This window comes from Salmo trutta, chromosome 16, assembly GCF_901001165.1.
Source record: "Salmo trutta chromosome 16, fSalTru1.1, whole genome shotgun sequence".
NCBI lineage: Eukaryota > Metazoa > Chordata > Actinopteri > Salmoniformes > Salmonidae > Salmo > Salmo trutta.
This window is the reverse complement of record NC_042972.1, coordinates 54,034,838-54,049,338: the sequence shown is the minus strand read 5'-3', so window position 1 is coordinate 54,049,338 and position 14,501 is coordinate 54,034,838. Positions and strand designations below refer to the sequence as shown.

General features: G+C 41.4%; 1 protein-coding gene across 1 annotated transcript in view; it reads right to left on the bottom strand.

The window, feature by feature from the left end:
• The window catches only part of LOC115151044 (rho guanine nucleotide exchange factor 3), a 129,718-nt gene extending 119,479 nt beyond the window's left edge, over positions 1–10,239 (bottom strand). The window contains exon 1 of the mRNA XM_029694966.1: positions 9,759–10,239. Coding sequence (XP_029550826.1) covers positions 9,759–9,793 — 35 coding nt within the window. The 5' untranslated portion in view covers positions 9,794–10,239. The remainder of the gene's footprint in view (positions 1–9,758) is intronic.
• Positions 10,240–14,501: the final 4,262 nt, after the last annotated feature.

Sequence of the window (14,501 nt, the reverse complement as noted above, 5' to 3'; positions counted from 1 at the left end):
GCGATACACCCCGCGAGGTACACAATATAACTCCAACTCCACACCTCATCAGATCATAAACAACTGATTAATAAAAACACGTAGCGGTCGTCGACGGCCTTTCTTCAAATTAGTATAACAGCCGCTAACGGCCTTGTTTTTCTAACGATAATATCTGTGTCAATATTGCAAAATGAACTTGCTTACAACCTGTCGTCATCCACCAGAAAATAGGGTATGCTGTCATTTGATATATATATATTTATCACTTCATTACACAAAAATGATCATGCCGAAGCGGCCATAACTTTTCACTGTGGAAGAGGCTGTACCTATGTTGGTTGGTGATATGGATTCGTACACGTCACTACACGTTGAACGCGATGATGTCGAGGTGAGTGAAATAAGTAAACACCTGCTCTTTCCACGACTGACCAGGTAAACGCTATGATCCCTTATTGAGGTCACTTGTTAAATCCACTTCAATCAGTGTAGACGAAGGGGAGGAGATAGGTTAAAGAAGGATTTTTTTAAGCCTTAAGAAAATTGAGACATGGATTGTGTACGAAACATTAGGAACACCTTCCTAATGTTGAGTTGGATGTCCTTTGGGTTGTGGACCATTCTTTATACACACAGGAAACCGTTGAACGTTAAAGAAACCCGGCAGCATGGCAGTTCTTGACACAAACCGGTGAGCCTGGCACCTAACCCTTTCAAAGGCACTTAAATATTTTGTCTTGGGCAACCAGTGGAGCACAAACAACATTGTAAATACACTGTACATAGCTGATAATATATCACTTGAAATGTCTATATTTTTAAAACCTTTTCGAGGGCAATGTTTACTGTTAAATTCAAATGTTTTTTTGTTGATGTTGTTTTGTGTCTTCACTTTTGTTTATTGTTCATTGCACGTGCTTAGGCAACGTCTCCCGTGCCAATAACGCCCCTTTGAATGTACTTGAATTGATAGAGGGAGAGAGAGGGAGAGAGAGGGAGAGAGAGGAGGAGAGAGTTAGCCAGAGCTCCTGTCTGCAGTATGTTATGATCTGACAGAATGCCACAGATTCACCTCACCCCTCCCTCTCCACACTCCCCCTCTCTCCCATCCCTTTATCCCTCATTCCCTCCCCTCTCGCCCCTCAGCTCCATATCAAAGCGTTGGCCTAGCTCTCAGGTTTCAGTCTGAGAAAGTCTCTCTTCACAGCAGCAGAATATGACATATTATGGGATAGAGGCCAGTCCACGGCCCCGGCAATACAGGGCTATCCAGTGTCTGGGACCATAGGCTTCAAATGAGCTGCAGGGGAGAAGACGTCTTATTTTAGGATCATGCTCTATGGCTATTTGTCTACACCTGCTAAAGTCATTAGATGCAGTCTTGGCCCTATAGCTGCAGTCTCAGCCCTATAGCTGCAACGCTCACAGTCTGGGTTCAATAATATCATGGTCAGATTAGGAGCAGAAATTATAGAAGGGCTTTGTAAAATAATACGATTGAATTGAATGGCTGGATTGACTGAATGTGTATCTTAAAAATATACATTTTCAGTCCTCAGTGTGCATGTGTGTGTGGGTGTGTGTGGGTAGAGCCTGTTGGATGTTGTGAGTGTTTGAGTAAGCATGAGCATGAGTGGGTGTATGCATGCGTGTGTGTGTCAGCAGGCCTTCCAGCCCAGACCCGAGGGTGCTGCTCTCACACTTTCCGTTCTACAGCGAGGGAAACTGACATCCAAACACTTCCAGCACAAAGACACACACACACACACACACACACACACACACGTGTTGGCAGACAACTACAGCAAAAACTGGCATGGCTATAGCCTGCCCTAATCTCAGGTCTGTTGTATGCGCATACAGTACCAGTCAAAAGCTTGGACACACCTACTCATTCAAGGGTTATTTAGTTATTTTACTATTTTCTACATTGTAGAATAATAGTGAAGACATCACAACTATGAAATAACAAATATGGAATCATGTAGTAACCAAAAAAGTCTTCAACAAATGAGATTATTCAAAGTACCCACCCTTTGCCTTGATGACAGCTTTGCGCACTCTTGGCATTCTCTCAACCAGCTTCATGAGGTAGTCACCTGGAATGCATTTCAATTAACAGGTGTGCCTTGTTAAAAGTGAATTTGTGGAATTTCTTTCCGTGTTTGCACCAATCAGTTGTGCTGTGACAAGGTAGGAGTGGTACACGGAAGATAGCCCTATTTGGTAAGTCTATATTATGGCAAGAACAGCTCAAATAAGCAAAGAGAAATGACAGTCCATCATTACTTTAAGACATGAAAGTCAGTCAATCTGGAAAGTTTCAAGAACTTTGAAAGTTTCTTCAAGTGCAGTCGCAAAAATCAAGTGCTATGATGAAACTGGCTCTCATGAGGACCGCCACAGGAAAGAAAGACCCAGAGTTACCTCTGCTGCAAAGAAACCACTACTAAAGAACACCAATAAGAAGAAGAGACTTGCTTGGGCCAAGAAACACGAGCAATGGACATTAGACCGGTAGAAATCTGTCCTTTTGATCTGATGAGTCCCAATTTGAGATTTTTGGTTCCAACCGCCGTGTCTTGTGAGACACAGAGTAGGTGAAAGGATGATCTTTGCATGTGTGGTTCTCACCATGAAGCATGGAGGAGGGGGTGTGATGGTGTGGGGGTGCTTTGCTGGTGACACTGTCTGTGATTTATTTAGAATTCAAGCTACACTTAAGCAGCATGGCTACCACAGCATTCTGCAGCGATACGCCATCCCATCTGGTTTGTGCTTAGTGGGACTATCATTTGTTTTTCAACAGGACAATGACCCAAAACACACCTCCAGGCTGTGTAAGGGCTATTTGACTAAGAAGGAGAGTGATGGAGTGTTGCATCAGATGACCTGGCCTCCACAATCACCCGACCTCAACCAAATTGAGATGGTTTGGGATGAGTTGGACCACAGAGTGAAGAAAAAGCAGTCAACAAGTGCTCAGCATATGTGGGAACTCCTTCAAGACTGTTGGAAAAGCATTCCTCATAAGACTGGTTAAGAGAAAGCCAAGAGTGTGTAAAGCTGTCATCAAGGCAAAGAAAGGGTGGCTACTTTGAAAATTCTAAAATCTAAAATATATTTTGATGTAACACTTTTTTGGTTACTGCATGATTCCAAATGTGTTATTTCATAGTTTTGATGTCTTCACTATTATTCTACAATGTAGAAAATAGTCAAAATAAAGAAAAACCCTTGAATGAGTAGGTGTGTCCAAACTTTTGACTGGTACTGTATGTTTAGCCAACTATAGTCTTTCCTCACTGCCTTAACATTCTGTGATTTGTTTCTGGTTGCTGAGATTAAGCCAACTCTTACAACCATAGTGAACTACTGATAAAGTTCTGGCAAAGGACCCTCATGAATTAAACAGTGTTACACTGTAACAAGTATTGTAATTAATTGTAACAATTTATAGTTACACTGTAATAACATGTAACTGGTGGTAATTGCAGTCTGAAACTACAGGGGTATAACAATGAATGCTTGTTACCATGCTTGTTACAAATGTTGAAGTTTCCAATAGCATCCCAACTCACCATATTTCAGCCTGCACAAACCACGTGATAAGTGTAAGCCAATTGAAAACCGACCACCTCACCAACTCTGCAATAAAAATGTGGAGTCTGATGGGAAAAAGGTTCACAAACAGTTCAAAAAAATAAATAATTAAATTGTTAAATAATTTAAAGCTGCAATATGTAACTTTTTGGGTGACCTGACCAAATACACATAGAAATGTGTGTTATAGATCTGTCATTCACATTGAAAGTCTAAGACGCGGTAGATCTGTTCTATGTGCACTATTTCTATGCTTCCCATTCTTAAAGCGGCAATATGTAACTTTCTGGGCAACCCGACCAAATTCACATAGAAATTTACATTTACATTTACATTTAAGTCATTTAGCAGACGCTCTTATCCAGAGCGACTTACAAATGTGTGTTATAGATCTGTCATTCGCATTGAAAGCAAGTCTAAGAAGCAGTAGATCTGTCCTATGTGCGTTAATGCTATGCTTCTTGTTCTTAAGTTTCATTTTTGCATTTTTTACTTTCACTTTTGTAACCAGCTTCAAACAGCTGAAAATACAATATTTTTGGTTACGGACAATATATTTCACAGTGGTTTAGATGGTACAATGATTCTATACACTATACGTGGTTGTTTTGTCACAAACTGAAACAATAAAATTTGCAACCAAAAAGTCCCAGAGCGATTTCTGCATAGTGCATCTTTAACAGTGCATTTGACAATGTGTCAATTACTTGTTTTCATTTATGTTTTATTTGTATTTATTTTTACCTCTTTTTTTCTCCCCAATTGGTAGTTAGTCTTGTCCTATCTCTGCAACTCCCGTATGGGCTCGGGAGAGGTGAAGGTCGAGAGCCATGCATCCACCGAAACACGACCCTGCCAAGCTGCACTGTTTCTTGACACACTGCTCGCGTAACCCGAAAGCCAGCCGCACCAACGTATCACAGGAAACACCGTACAGCTGGCACCATACAGCCACATGGAGTCGCTAGAGCGCGATGGGACAAGGACATCCCAGCCGGCCAAACCCTCCCCTAACCCGAACTGGGCCAATTGTGCGCCGCCTCATGGGTCTCCCGGTTGCGGCCGGCTGTGACACAGCCCGGGATTGAACCCGGATCTGTAGTGACGCCTTTAGCACTGCGATGCAGTGCCTTAGACCACTGCGCCACTCAGGAGGCCCTAGGGTCAATTACTTTAACCATCAAGGTCCTGTGCTGGCGTGGTTACATGTGTTCTGCTGTTGTCCGCGGCTGGTTGGACGTCCTGCCAGATTCTCTAAAACTGCGTTGGAGGCGGGTTATGGTAGAGAAAATAACATTCAATTCTCTGGCAACAGCTCTGGTGGACATTCCTGCAGTCAGCATGCAAATTGCATACTCTCTCAAAACTTGAGACATCTGTGGCATTGTGTTGTGTGACAAAACTGCACATTTCAGAGTGGCCTTTTATTGTCCCCAGCACAAGGTGCACCTGTGTACTGATCATACTGTTTAATCAGCTACTTGATATGCCACATCTGTCAGGTGGATAGATTATCTTGGCAAAGGAGAAATGATACAGGGATATAAACAAATGTGTGCAGAAAATTTGAGAGAAATACGTTTTTTGTGCATATGGAAAATTTATGGGGAACTTTTATTTCAGCTCATGAAACATGGGACTAACACTTTACATGTTGCGTTTATATTTTTGTTCAGTGTATAATCGCAAGTAAAACCGCAAATCGCAATATTTGGTACAAAAATCGCAAATAAGATTTTCTGCCCATATCATGCAGCCCTAGTATTTGAGTGGCAAGTAGCCTAGTGGTTAGAGTGTTGGGCCAGTAAACGAAAGGTTGCTGGATCGAATCCCAGAGCTGACAAGGTAAAAATCTGAAATTCTGCCCCTAAGCAAGGCAGTTAACCCACTGTTCCCCGTGCGCTGAAGACGTGGATGTCGATTTATGGCAGCCCCCCACACCTCTCTGATTCAGAGGGGTTGGGTTAAATGCAGAAGACACATTTCAGTTGAATGCATTCAGTTGTACAACTGACTAGGTATCCCCCTTTCTGTTAGTAGCAGTGTACCATAGTTTGCAGGGAGGGAAAGATTCACACTGCCCACACCCTCCTCCCTGTAACTGCTAGGAGGACCAGCCCCAAGCCCCAGACCACAAAACTGTATATCATTGAAACACCACAATGTGCTCTCAGAACTCCATCTGCCTCCATTTCCTGTGGGAACACAGTATTGACTCACTCTACAACACATATGGTTCAAGGGCAAAGGACAACCCCATCAAATTAGCTATTATATAATGATAATACTAAAGTAATACATAGTAATAAGACACTTATCAACTGAGGCACTACATAGAGACTGCATGCAACATGAGCAGAATTAATTTCTCCCTCATTAAGGACAGCAGGGCATAGTAGGGACGACATAACCTTGAGTCTCTGACTGTTAGAACGTTCACTTTCACCTGAAACTAATAGAGAAGTGTTGTCACTGTAAAAAGAATCTCCCTTTCTTTCCAGAGAGAAATGCTTCGATCATTGAGATTTGTGACAGAAAATGAAAAATTACAGTATATGGGGATTGTTTGTAAAGAGGGGAGTGGAATACTGTATAACAGAACGCTACTTAACACACTGCCACCTTCTGCCCTGAGAGAGAGAGAGAGAGAGAGAGAGAGAGAGAGAGAGAGAGAGAGAGAGAGAGAGAGTCCAGTCCTACGCAGAAGGTTTCCAGCAGCACTCTGTGACTCCCACTACGCAATCAGGCATGCACACAATCTCCCCGAAATCTGCCATTACCTCACTGGCCATGCTGAACTCAGTGAGTGAACTTGTGTGTGAGGAAGAGATAGAAAGTCCCTATCTACCCTGGGTGCAAATAGAGACGGAGAGAAACCATATATAAGTAGAGGCTGACTGTGAGAGGACTGAGCTGAGGGAAGCCTGACCGAGTGAGAACTACTACCATCTGTAGAAAACACAGGGAAGGACTCTGAGAGAGCGAGAGTTCGAAAGCGAGAGAGCTAATCCCGGGAAGGGGACGTGGAGTGGGAACCGCGGAGGAGCAGCGCGGCCATCAGTCCATATCAAAAGATGATTTCGTCAGACACATTGAAAGGGGATTAGGTTGGGGATTACTGGTGAGCACGCTCCGCTGGTCCTCTCCCCTGGCCTGGCCCGGCTGGTCCCAAATGGCACCCTATTCTCTCTCTGGTCAAAAGTAGTGCACTATGTAGGGGATAGGGTGCTAATTGGGACACATCCCTGGGTTCACCCACTACTGTTCTGTTCAGTTCACACCATGTGTTCACAGTCAAAGATGTGACTTGCCCACATACCACACAAATCCTGGTATGCACCAGCCTGAGACAGTGTAGACAACCAGGGTACTACTACAACTCAACTTAACAGTTGCCTCAAGAGCTGAGGCCTGAACAACTGCTGACTAGAAAGATACAACAGGTGAAAAGCCAGTCGCCCTCGTCTGTCACGATGGCTTTTGACTGTTTAGGATACCGACTGAGCTTAACCAGAGAAACGTTCCTATTTCTCCATCAAAGACATCTAAAAGTGTATGAATGGCAGAGGCTGATAAGAACAATCATACAGTTCCTTTATAGTTCATTTCTGTCATCATGTGACAGTCATAAGCACGTGGATGAGACAGAATGGAACAGAAAGCATTCTGAGAACTGGAACAAATGGAATTGTGAAGAAGAATCAGAACTCCCAGGCAGTGGCTGTAATTCCTGAAGGTTCCAACAATACAGGCAGTATCACAACCAGCCGTGATCGGGAGTCCCATAGGGCGGAGAATTAGCCCAGCGTCGTCCAGGTTTGGCCGGTGTAGGCCGTCATTGTAAATAAGAATTTGTTCTTAACTGACTTGCTTAGTTAAATAAAGGTTAAATAAAGAAATAAAATGTAAAAAACAAGCCACAGAGAGGCAACAGCTTGATGCTATGTTTGCTCTCCTAAAGACCATGAATGGGAGGACAAAGGTGACAAAACATTACAAGTAGCAGAGGCCACCAGCGTCTGACCCTGAGGACTGACTCTGCTGGGTAGATAGACAGACACAGACAGCAAATCACAGACGACTAGGGAAACTCGAGTCATCAGCTACAGTAGAATAAGGAGATGTTCTGATAGTTTTAACTCCTTAGTGACATCATACACTGTAAGCTCATACTGACCTCACTCTGGTCAATATGTGAGAGATGGACAAAAAGACAATTGGAGAATGTTGGGAGATGGAGATGCCTTATTGAGATACACTTCCTATTATAAACTACTATATCATGATCATCCTCAACACAGTAACTGAGTCTACAATATGCTAACTGTTCATAGCACTACCCAACCTACTCAATGACTATGTTACTACAGAAGAATAAGAATATTACTCAATGCCACTCAGGTTCTAGCCTCTGCGACACCAGAGATATTAGAGAAAGGAGGAGATAGGAATCGCATTAGGCAATGAATGGAGGAACGTATAACGCCCAGCAGACTATCGACCAATCGCGTTCACATTGTTATGCTAAGCTAGTCAGGGTATGAGTGGAGAAACCTGACGATTTTCCTCAAAAGTACATAACGTCAAGATTCCAAAGCTATACGATATTGCAGAGTTAATTATCGCACATCTCATAAAAGATTTGTAATGTTGTACTTCTTGTTGACGAAATTCATGCTCATGTTGAGTTTTTGAGCTAGCGCCCAATTGACTCCAAGGAGAGTTCTCCTTGTCTCAGAATCGCAGAATGCACGGCATGGCCCATTGACGACGCATGGGCAAAATACACAATGGCCGTTAATACGATGTAAATGTTGTTTCCGATCTCCTCCAAAGTATCTCTGGCGACACTCCATCTTAACTCCTCAAATACATTTAATGGATTGGTTGAACAGCAGAGGTGTAAAGTACATAAATAAAAATACTTTAAAGTACTACTTAAGTATTTTTGGGGGGTATCTGTACTTTACTTTTTATATTTTTGACAACTTTTACTTCACTACATTCCTAAATCAAAGTATGTACTTTTTACTGCATACATTTTCCTTAACACACAAAAGTACTTGTTACACTTTGAATGCTTAGCAGGACAGGAAAATGATCCAATTCGCGCACATATCAAGAGAACATCGCTGGTCATCCCTACTGCCTTTGATCTGGTGGACTCACTAAACACACATGCTTCATTTGTAAATTATGTCTGAGTGTTGAAGTGTGCCTCTGGCTATCCATAAATTACAAAAAAACAAGACAATTGTGCCGTCTGGTTTGCTTAATAAGGAATTTGAAATGATTTATACTTTTACTTTTGATACTTAAGTATATTTTAACAATGCTACTTTTGATATTTCAGTATATTTAAAACCAAATACTTTTACACTTTTACTCAGGTAGTATATTACTGGGTGACTTTCACTTTTACTTGAGTCATCTTTTATTAAGTTATCTGTACTTTTACTCAAGTATGACAATTGGGTACTTTTTCCCCACCACAGTGCAAAAGAGAAACTCCCCTGACAGTTTTTTTTCTTCTTCTCGTCAAGACCAGTATAGGGGATCTAATTATTCAGTGCCCCATGAAAGGACACCATCTATGCATTCTACAGACCCTACTGAGTATTTCCTACAATACTTTTACTGCGGCACCTAGAATAATTTTTGCTCTATAAGCCAATATGTATTTCATATACAGTTATTTGCAGTGGGGGCATTTATTTCTCCTTGGAAGACGTTTTAAAACATACATGTAATGCAAATGTCACTTAAATATGACCAATTATGAATCATTATTCATGTTTAGACAATTATTTTTCATATATTATGAATAAATACATATTATTGACACTTCTACTATTAAGTAGAGGACTATTATTTAGAAAGTTTTGAAATTCCGTGACCCGGAAGTACATTTTTAGTGTCGCTGATGAGTTTCCTCAGGTTCAGGCAAGGTATAATTTAGCTCAAATCAGAATATGGATATAATACTTAATGACAAAAACCTGTTTTTATTGACACTAGGCTGCAACATCACAATGGATCCCACGAAAAGTAGCATATAATAACATTTCGTAGTTGGTGTCGACTGCATGGATTAAGCAATTATGGCAAGTCCTATTGGTTGGGTTTCAGCTTTCTAAATAAGAAAGTTTGTATGATAGAAAAAAACATCTTACCTTGAAACTTCTTTGTTTCCATCGCCTGTTTGCATGTGATTAGATGTGTTCCAACGTGATGTAGGTTATTCCCCAAAACGGTAAAGTTATTGGAAAGAGGAAACAAGACTATGATCTTCTGTCGTCATACATAGACTGTAAACTCAAAACAGCCCGATCATAAAATCTGAATAAAACAGTTTTCCCGATATTAATAAAATAAGTCGTCAATGGCAAACTTTCACTTTGACTCGCCAAAATCTACATCCATAACGCATCGCCCTTTAAGTAGCATAGCTGTCGTTTTTTAACCATCAGGTTTTTGGTTTATTTTTTTCTGTGGCTACTGTTGTTTCATGCGTTGACGCTTCACGAAACACAGACTATGGTCCACTGTGGAGTTGTATCGCCGCTTCAAGCACCGCCCATCAACAGTGTGTCTGTGTGTGTGTGTGAGAGAGCCAGAGACCAATGTAAAATGTGTTTTATATTGGATATTCGGTTCTCTCGTCAATAGTTATTGAACCAAACATGCCATGATGATGAAACAGTGGCGTGTATTCAGGGATGCCAATGGAAGCCAGGCTTCCCCCCAAAAAGGATGAAAAACCCCCAGCAATTATGTATATTTCTTCTCTCTGTGTTTCCTAATTTTCATTCAATTCACAAGAGACTGAATGAATCTCGCTGGAGAAAGCATCCGAGCGAGCAAAACAGCGCCCCTCTGTCTCTGTATGTGTAGCCCATCTATCTAATGCTGTCTGGTCAAAAATAGTATGATATTGTTGCTGCCCGTAGCATTGAACATAAGGGAAGCCAGCGAGCATTTGGCCTCCCTTGATAAAAAAAATACAATAATAGCCAATCAGTGTTGAGCTAAACTGAGTGAGCTCTAGTCTGAATCGTCTTAGCACACCATTTATGTGTGTGGTTTGGCTTCACAACAATCACATCAGAAGCCAAATGTAATTTACAGAAAAAAACTTGTATTGTTGCATCTTGTTGTTTTGTTGTTCTCTGGTGTCTAGCTAGCTAGCTAAAACTAGCCCTTTGCTAAATTAACCATGGATGGAGATCAGGATTTGGACTTTACTTAGTTCTCCTTACTGGCCCATGATAATAATGGTGATTCTGATCCAACCATAAATTCATACATTGTGCCTCTGGCCTGAAAGAATGAAAGATCAATATGTAGCTAGATGTAGTAGGCTAATGTTAACTACCTGGCTAATCGTTGCCCATGAAAGGAAGTTAGTGGTTCCTCCTTTAAAAGTTCTGTTATACTGCAGTTTTTAACAACGTTCTTTTCTGATACAAACTAGTTTATTTGAACCTAGTTTCATAAGATGACCATATTTCCTAACTGCTTGCTGTTGTTTTGAAGTAATCATGGAAAAAACAGGCCTTATTTTAGTGCATTTTTCACCCTGCCAGCTCCTATTAGGCAAGCGAGCAAGCATGTTAGCTAGGTAGCCTGGGACTACAAAAACTAAAATCGGGTACTATATGACAGAGTCATAGACCGTTTCGGCAACATGAAAGAGAGGAGGATGGCATTGGTGTTTCTTTACAAGTAGGGTGGGTCAACATGTTTTTTATACTTACGCACGCACGCACACACACACACACACACACACACACACAAATCAGTACCTTGAACAGCCACATGATATTTAGCTTACGTTGATTGGACTAATTTGTTTTTGGAATGGTGCTGGAATAGTGGAGGCAGCTCTTGTTTTCTTTGCGACTTGCGGTAACTCTCCGGTGTTCTAAATCAATAGTTGTTCAGTGGTCCGTAAACATCGGAAATATTAACTTGATTAATTGATAGGTCATGTAACGGTTTGTTACATGCAATATGCTTTGTGGAATTCACCAGACAGATGTTGCTGTCCGGATTTGTGATGAAACAAAGGTGTGGTTGAATTTATTTTGCCACTGTCTTATTTTCTCAGCCTTAGGCTTATATATCACTGTGGCAAGACATATGAACTAACAGGTTGTAGAACAAACAACGCAATTATCACAACACGTAAACTCAGCAAAAAAGAAACGTCCCCTTTTCAGGACCCTTTGTTTCAAAGATAATTCGTAAAAATCAAAATAACTTCACAGATCTTCATTGTAAAGGGTTTAAACACTTTCCTATGCTTGTTCAATGAACCATAAACAATTCATGAACATGCACCTGTGGAACGGTCGTTAAGACACTAATAGCTTACAGACGGTAGGCAATTAAGGTCACAGTTATGAAAACTTAGGACACTAAAGAGGCCTTTCTACTGACTCTGAAAAACACCAAAAGAAAGATGCCCAGGGTCCCTGCTCATCTGCGTGAACGTGCCTTAGGCATGCTGCAAGGAGGCATGAGGACTGCAGATGTGGCCAGGGCAATAAATTGCAATGTCCGTACTATGAGACGCCTAAGACAAAGTTACAGGGAGACAGGACGGACAGCTGATCATCCTCGCAGTGGCAGACCACGTGTAACAACACCAGCACAGGAGCGGTACATCCGAACATCACACCTGCGGGACAGGTACAGGATGGCAACAACAACTACCCGAGTTACACCAGGAACGCACAATCCCTCCATCAGTGCTCAGACTGTCTGCAATAGGCTGAGAGAGGCTGGACTGAGGGCTTGTAGGCCTGTTGTAAGGCAGGTCCTCACCAGACATCACCGGCATCAATGGGCACAAACCCACCGTCACTGGACCAGACAGGACTGGCAAAAAGTGCTCTTCACTGACGAGTTGCGCTTTTGTCTCACCAGGGGTGGTGGTCGGATTCGCGTTTATCGTCGAAGGAATGAGCTTTACACCGAGGCCTGTACTCTGGAGCAGGATCGATTTGGAGGAAAGGGTCCGCCATGGTCTGGGGCGGTGTGTCACAGCATCATCGGACTGAGCTTGTCATTGCAGGCAATCTCAACGCTGTGCATTACAGGGAAGACATCCTGCTCCCTCATGTGGTACCCTTCCTGCAGGCTCATCCTGACATGACCCTCCAGCATGACAATGCCACATATTGCTCATTCTGTGCGTGATTTCCTGCAAGACAGGAAGGTCAGTGTTTCTACCATGGCCAGCGAAGAGTCCGGATCTCAATCCCATTGAGCATGTCTGGGCACTGTTGGATTGGAGGGTGAGGGCTAGGGTCATTCCCCCCCAGAAATGTCCTGGAACCTGCAGGTGCCTTGGTGGGAGAGTGGGGTAATATCTCACAGCAAGAACTGGCATTTCTGTTGCAGTCCATGAAGAGATGCACTGCAGTACTTAATGCAGCTGCTGGCTACACCAGATACTGACTGTTACTTTTGATTTTGACCCCCCCCCTTTGTTCAGGGACACATTATTCAATATCTGTTAGTCACATATCTGTGGAACTTGTTCAGTTTATGTCTCAGTTGTTGAATCTTATGTTCATACAAATATTTAAACATGTTAAGTTGGCTGAAAATAAACACAGTTGACAGGTAGCCTAGCGGTTAAAAGAGTTGGACCATCAATTGAACAGTTGCTGGTTCGAATCCCCAAGCTGACTAGGTGAACATCTGTCTTTACCCTTGAGCAAGGCACTTAAGCCTAATTACTCTGGATAAGTGTCTGATAAATGAGTAATATGTCAAATTATATTTTGAATCAGGGGAGGATGGAGAAAAATATATAATCTTTATAGTCATAGCATGCTTTGTCTGACCCCTTAGACTCGTGGAAATTAGTCTATATGGATAGGACGAAATTAAAATGTTTCTTACAGGTTAAATAACCAGTGGTGGAAAAAGTATCCAATTGTCATACTTGAGTAAAAATACAGATAATTTAATAAAAAAAATTACTCAAGTAAAAGTGAAAGTCCCCCAGTAAAATACTACTTGAGTAAAAGTCTAAAAGTATTTGGTTTTAAATATACTTAAATATCAAAAGTAAATGCAATTGCTAAAATATACTTAAGTATGAAAAGTAAAAGTATAAATAATTTCAAATTCCTTATATTAAGCAAACCAGACAGCACAATTTTCTTTTCTTACATTTACAGATAGCCACAGGCATGCTCCAACAATCAGACATAATTTACAAACTAAGCATGTGTGTTTTGTGTGTCCACCAGATAAGAAGCAGTAGGGATGACCAGCGATGTTCTCTTGATTAGTGTGTGAACTGGACCATTTTCCTGTCCTGCTAAGCATTCAAAATGTAAAGAGTACTTTTGGGTGTCAGGGAAAATGTATGGAGTAAAAAGTACATACTTTTCATTAGGAATGTAGTGAAGTAAAAGTTGTCAAAAATATTAATTGTTAACTAAAGTAGATACCCCAAAAAAACGACTTAAATAAAAATACTTTAAGGTACTACTTAAGTACACCACTGGGAAAAAAACATGGTAGAAATTCAAAAGGAACAGTTTGGAGATTATGGTAAAATTATTAGACTAAAAGGTGAGGACACAACATTTCACCTGACGAGACTGAATCCAAAAACATTACACTGTTGATTCATGTGCATTTTATATTTACTGTACGTTTCACCGCATTTGTTGATAACGAAATCTGAAAATATTCTGGATACATTCAGTAGCATGATAAGAATATTATTGGAAAATGTGGGCTAGGTGCAACAATGGACAAAAAAATGACAGGGGTTTGAGTGAGAGGTTTAACTGGTGTTTCCAATGGCCACACACCTCTCCAAAGTGTGTACAGTTCCTAAGTAATTTCAATGCACTTGTATGACTCATTGTAAATAAGAATTTGTTCTT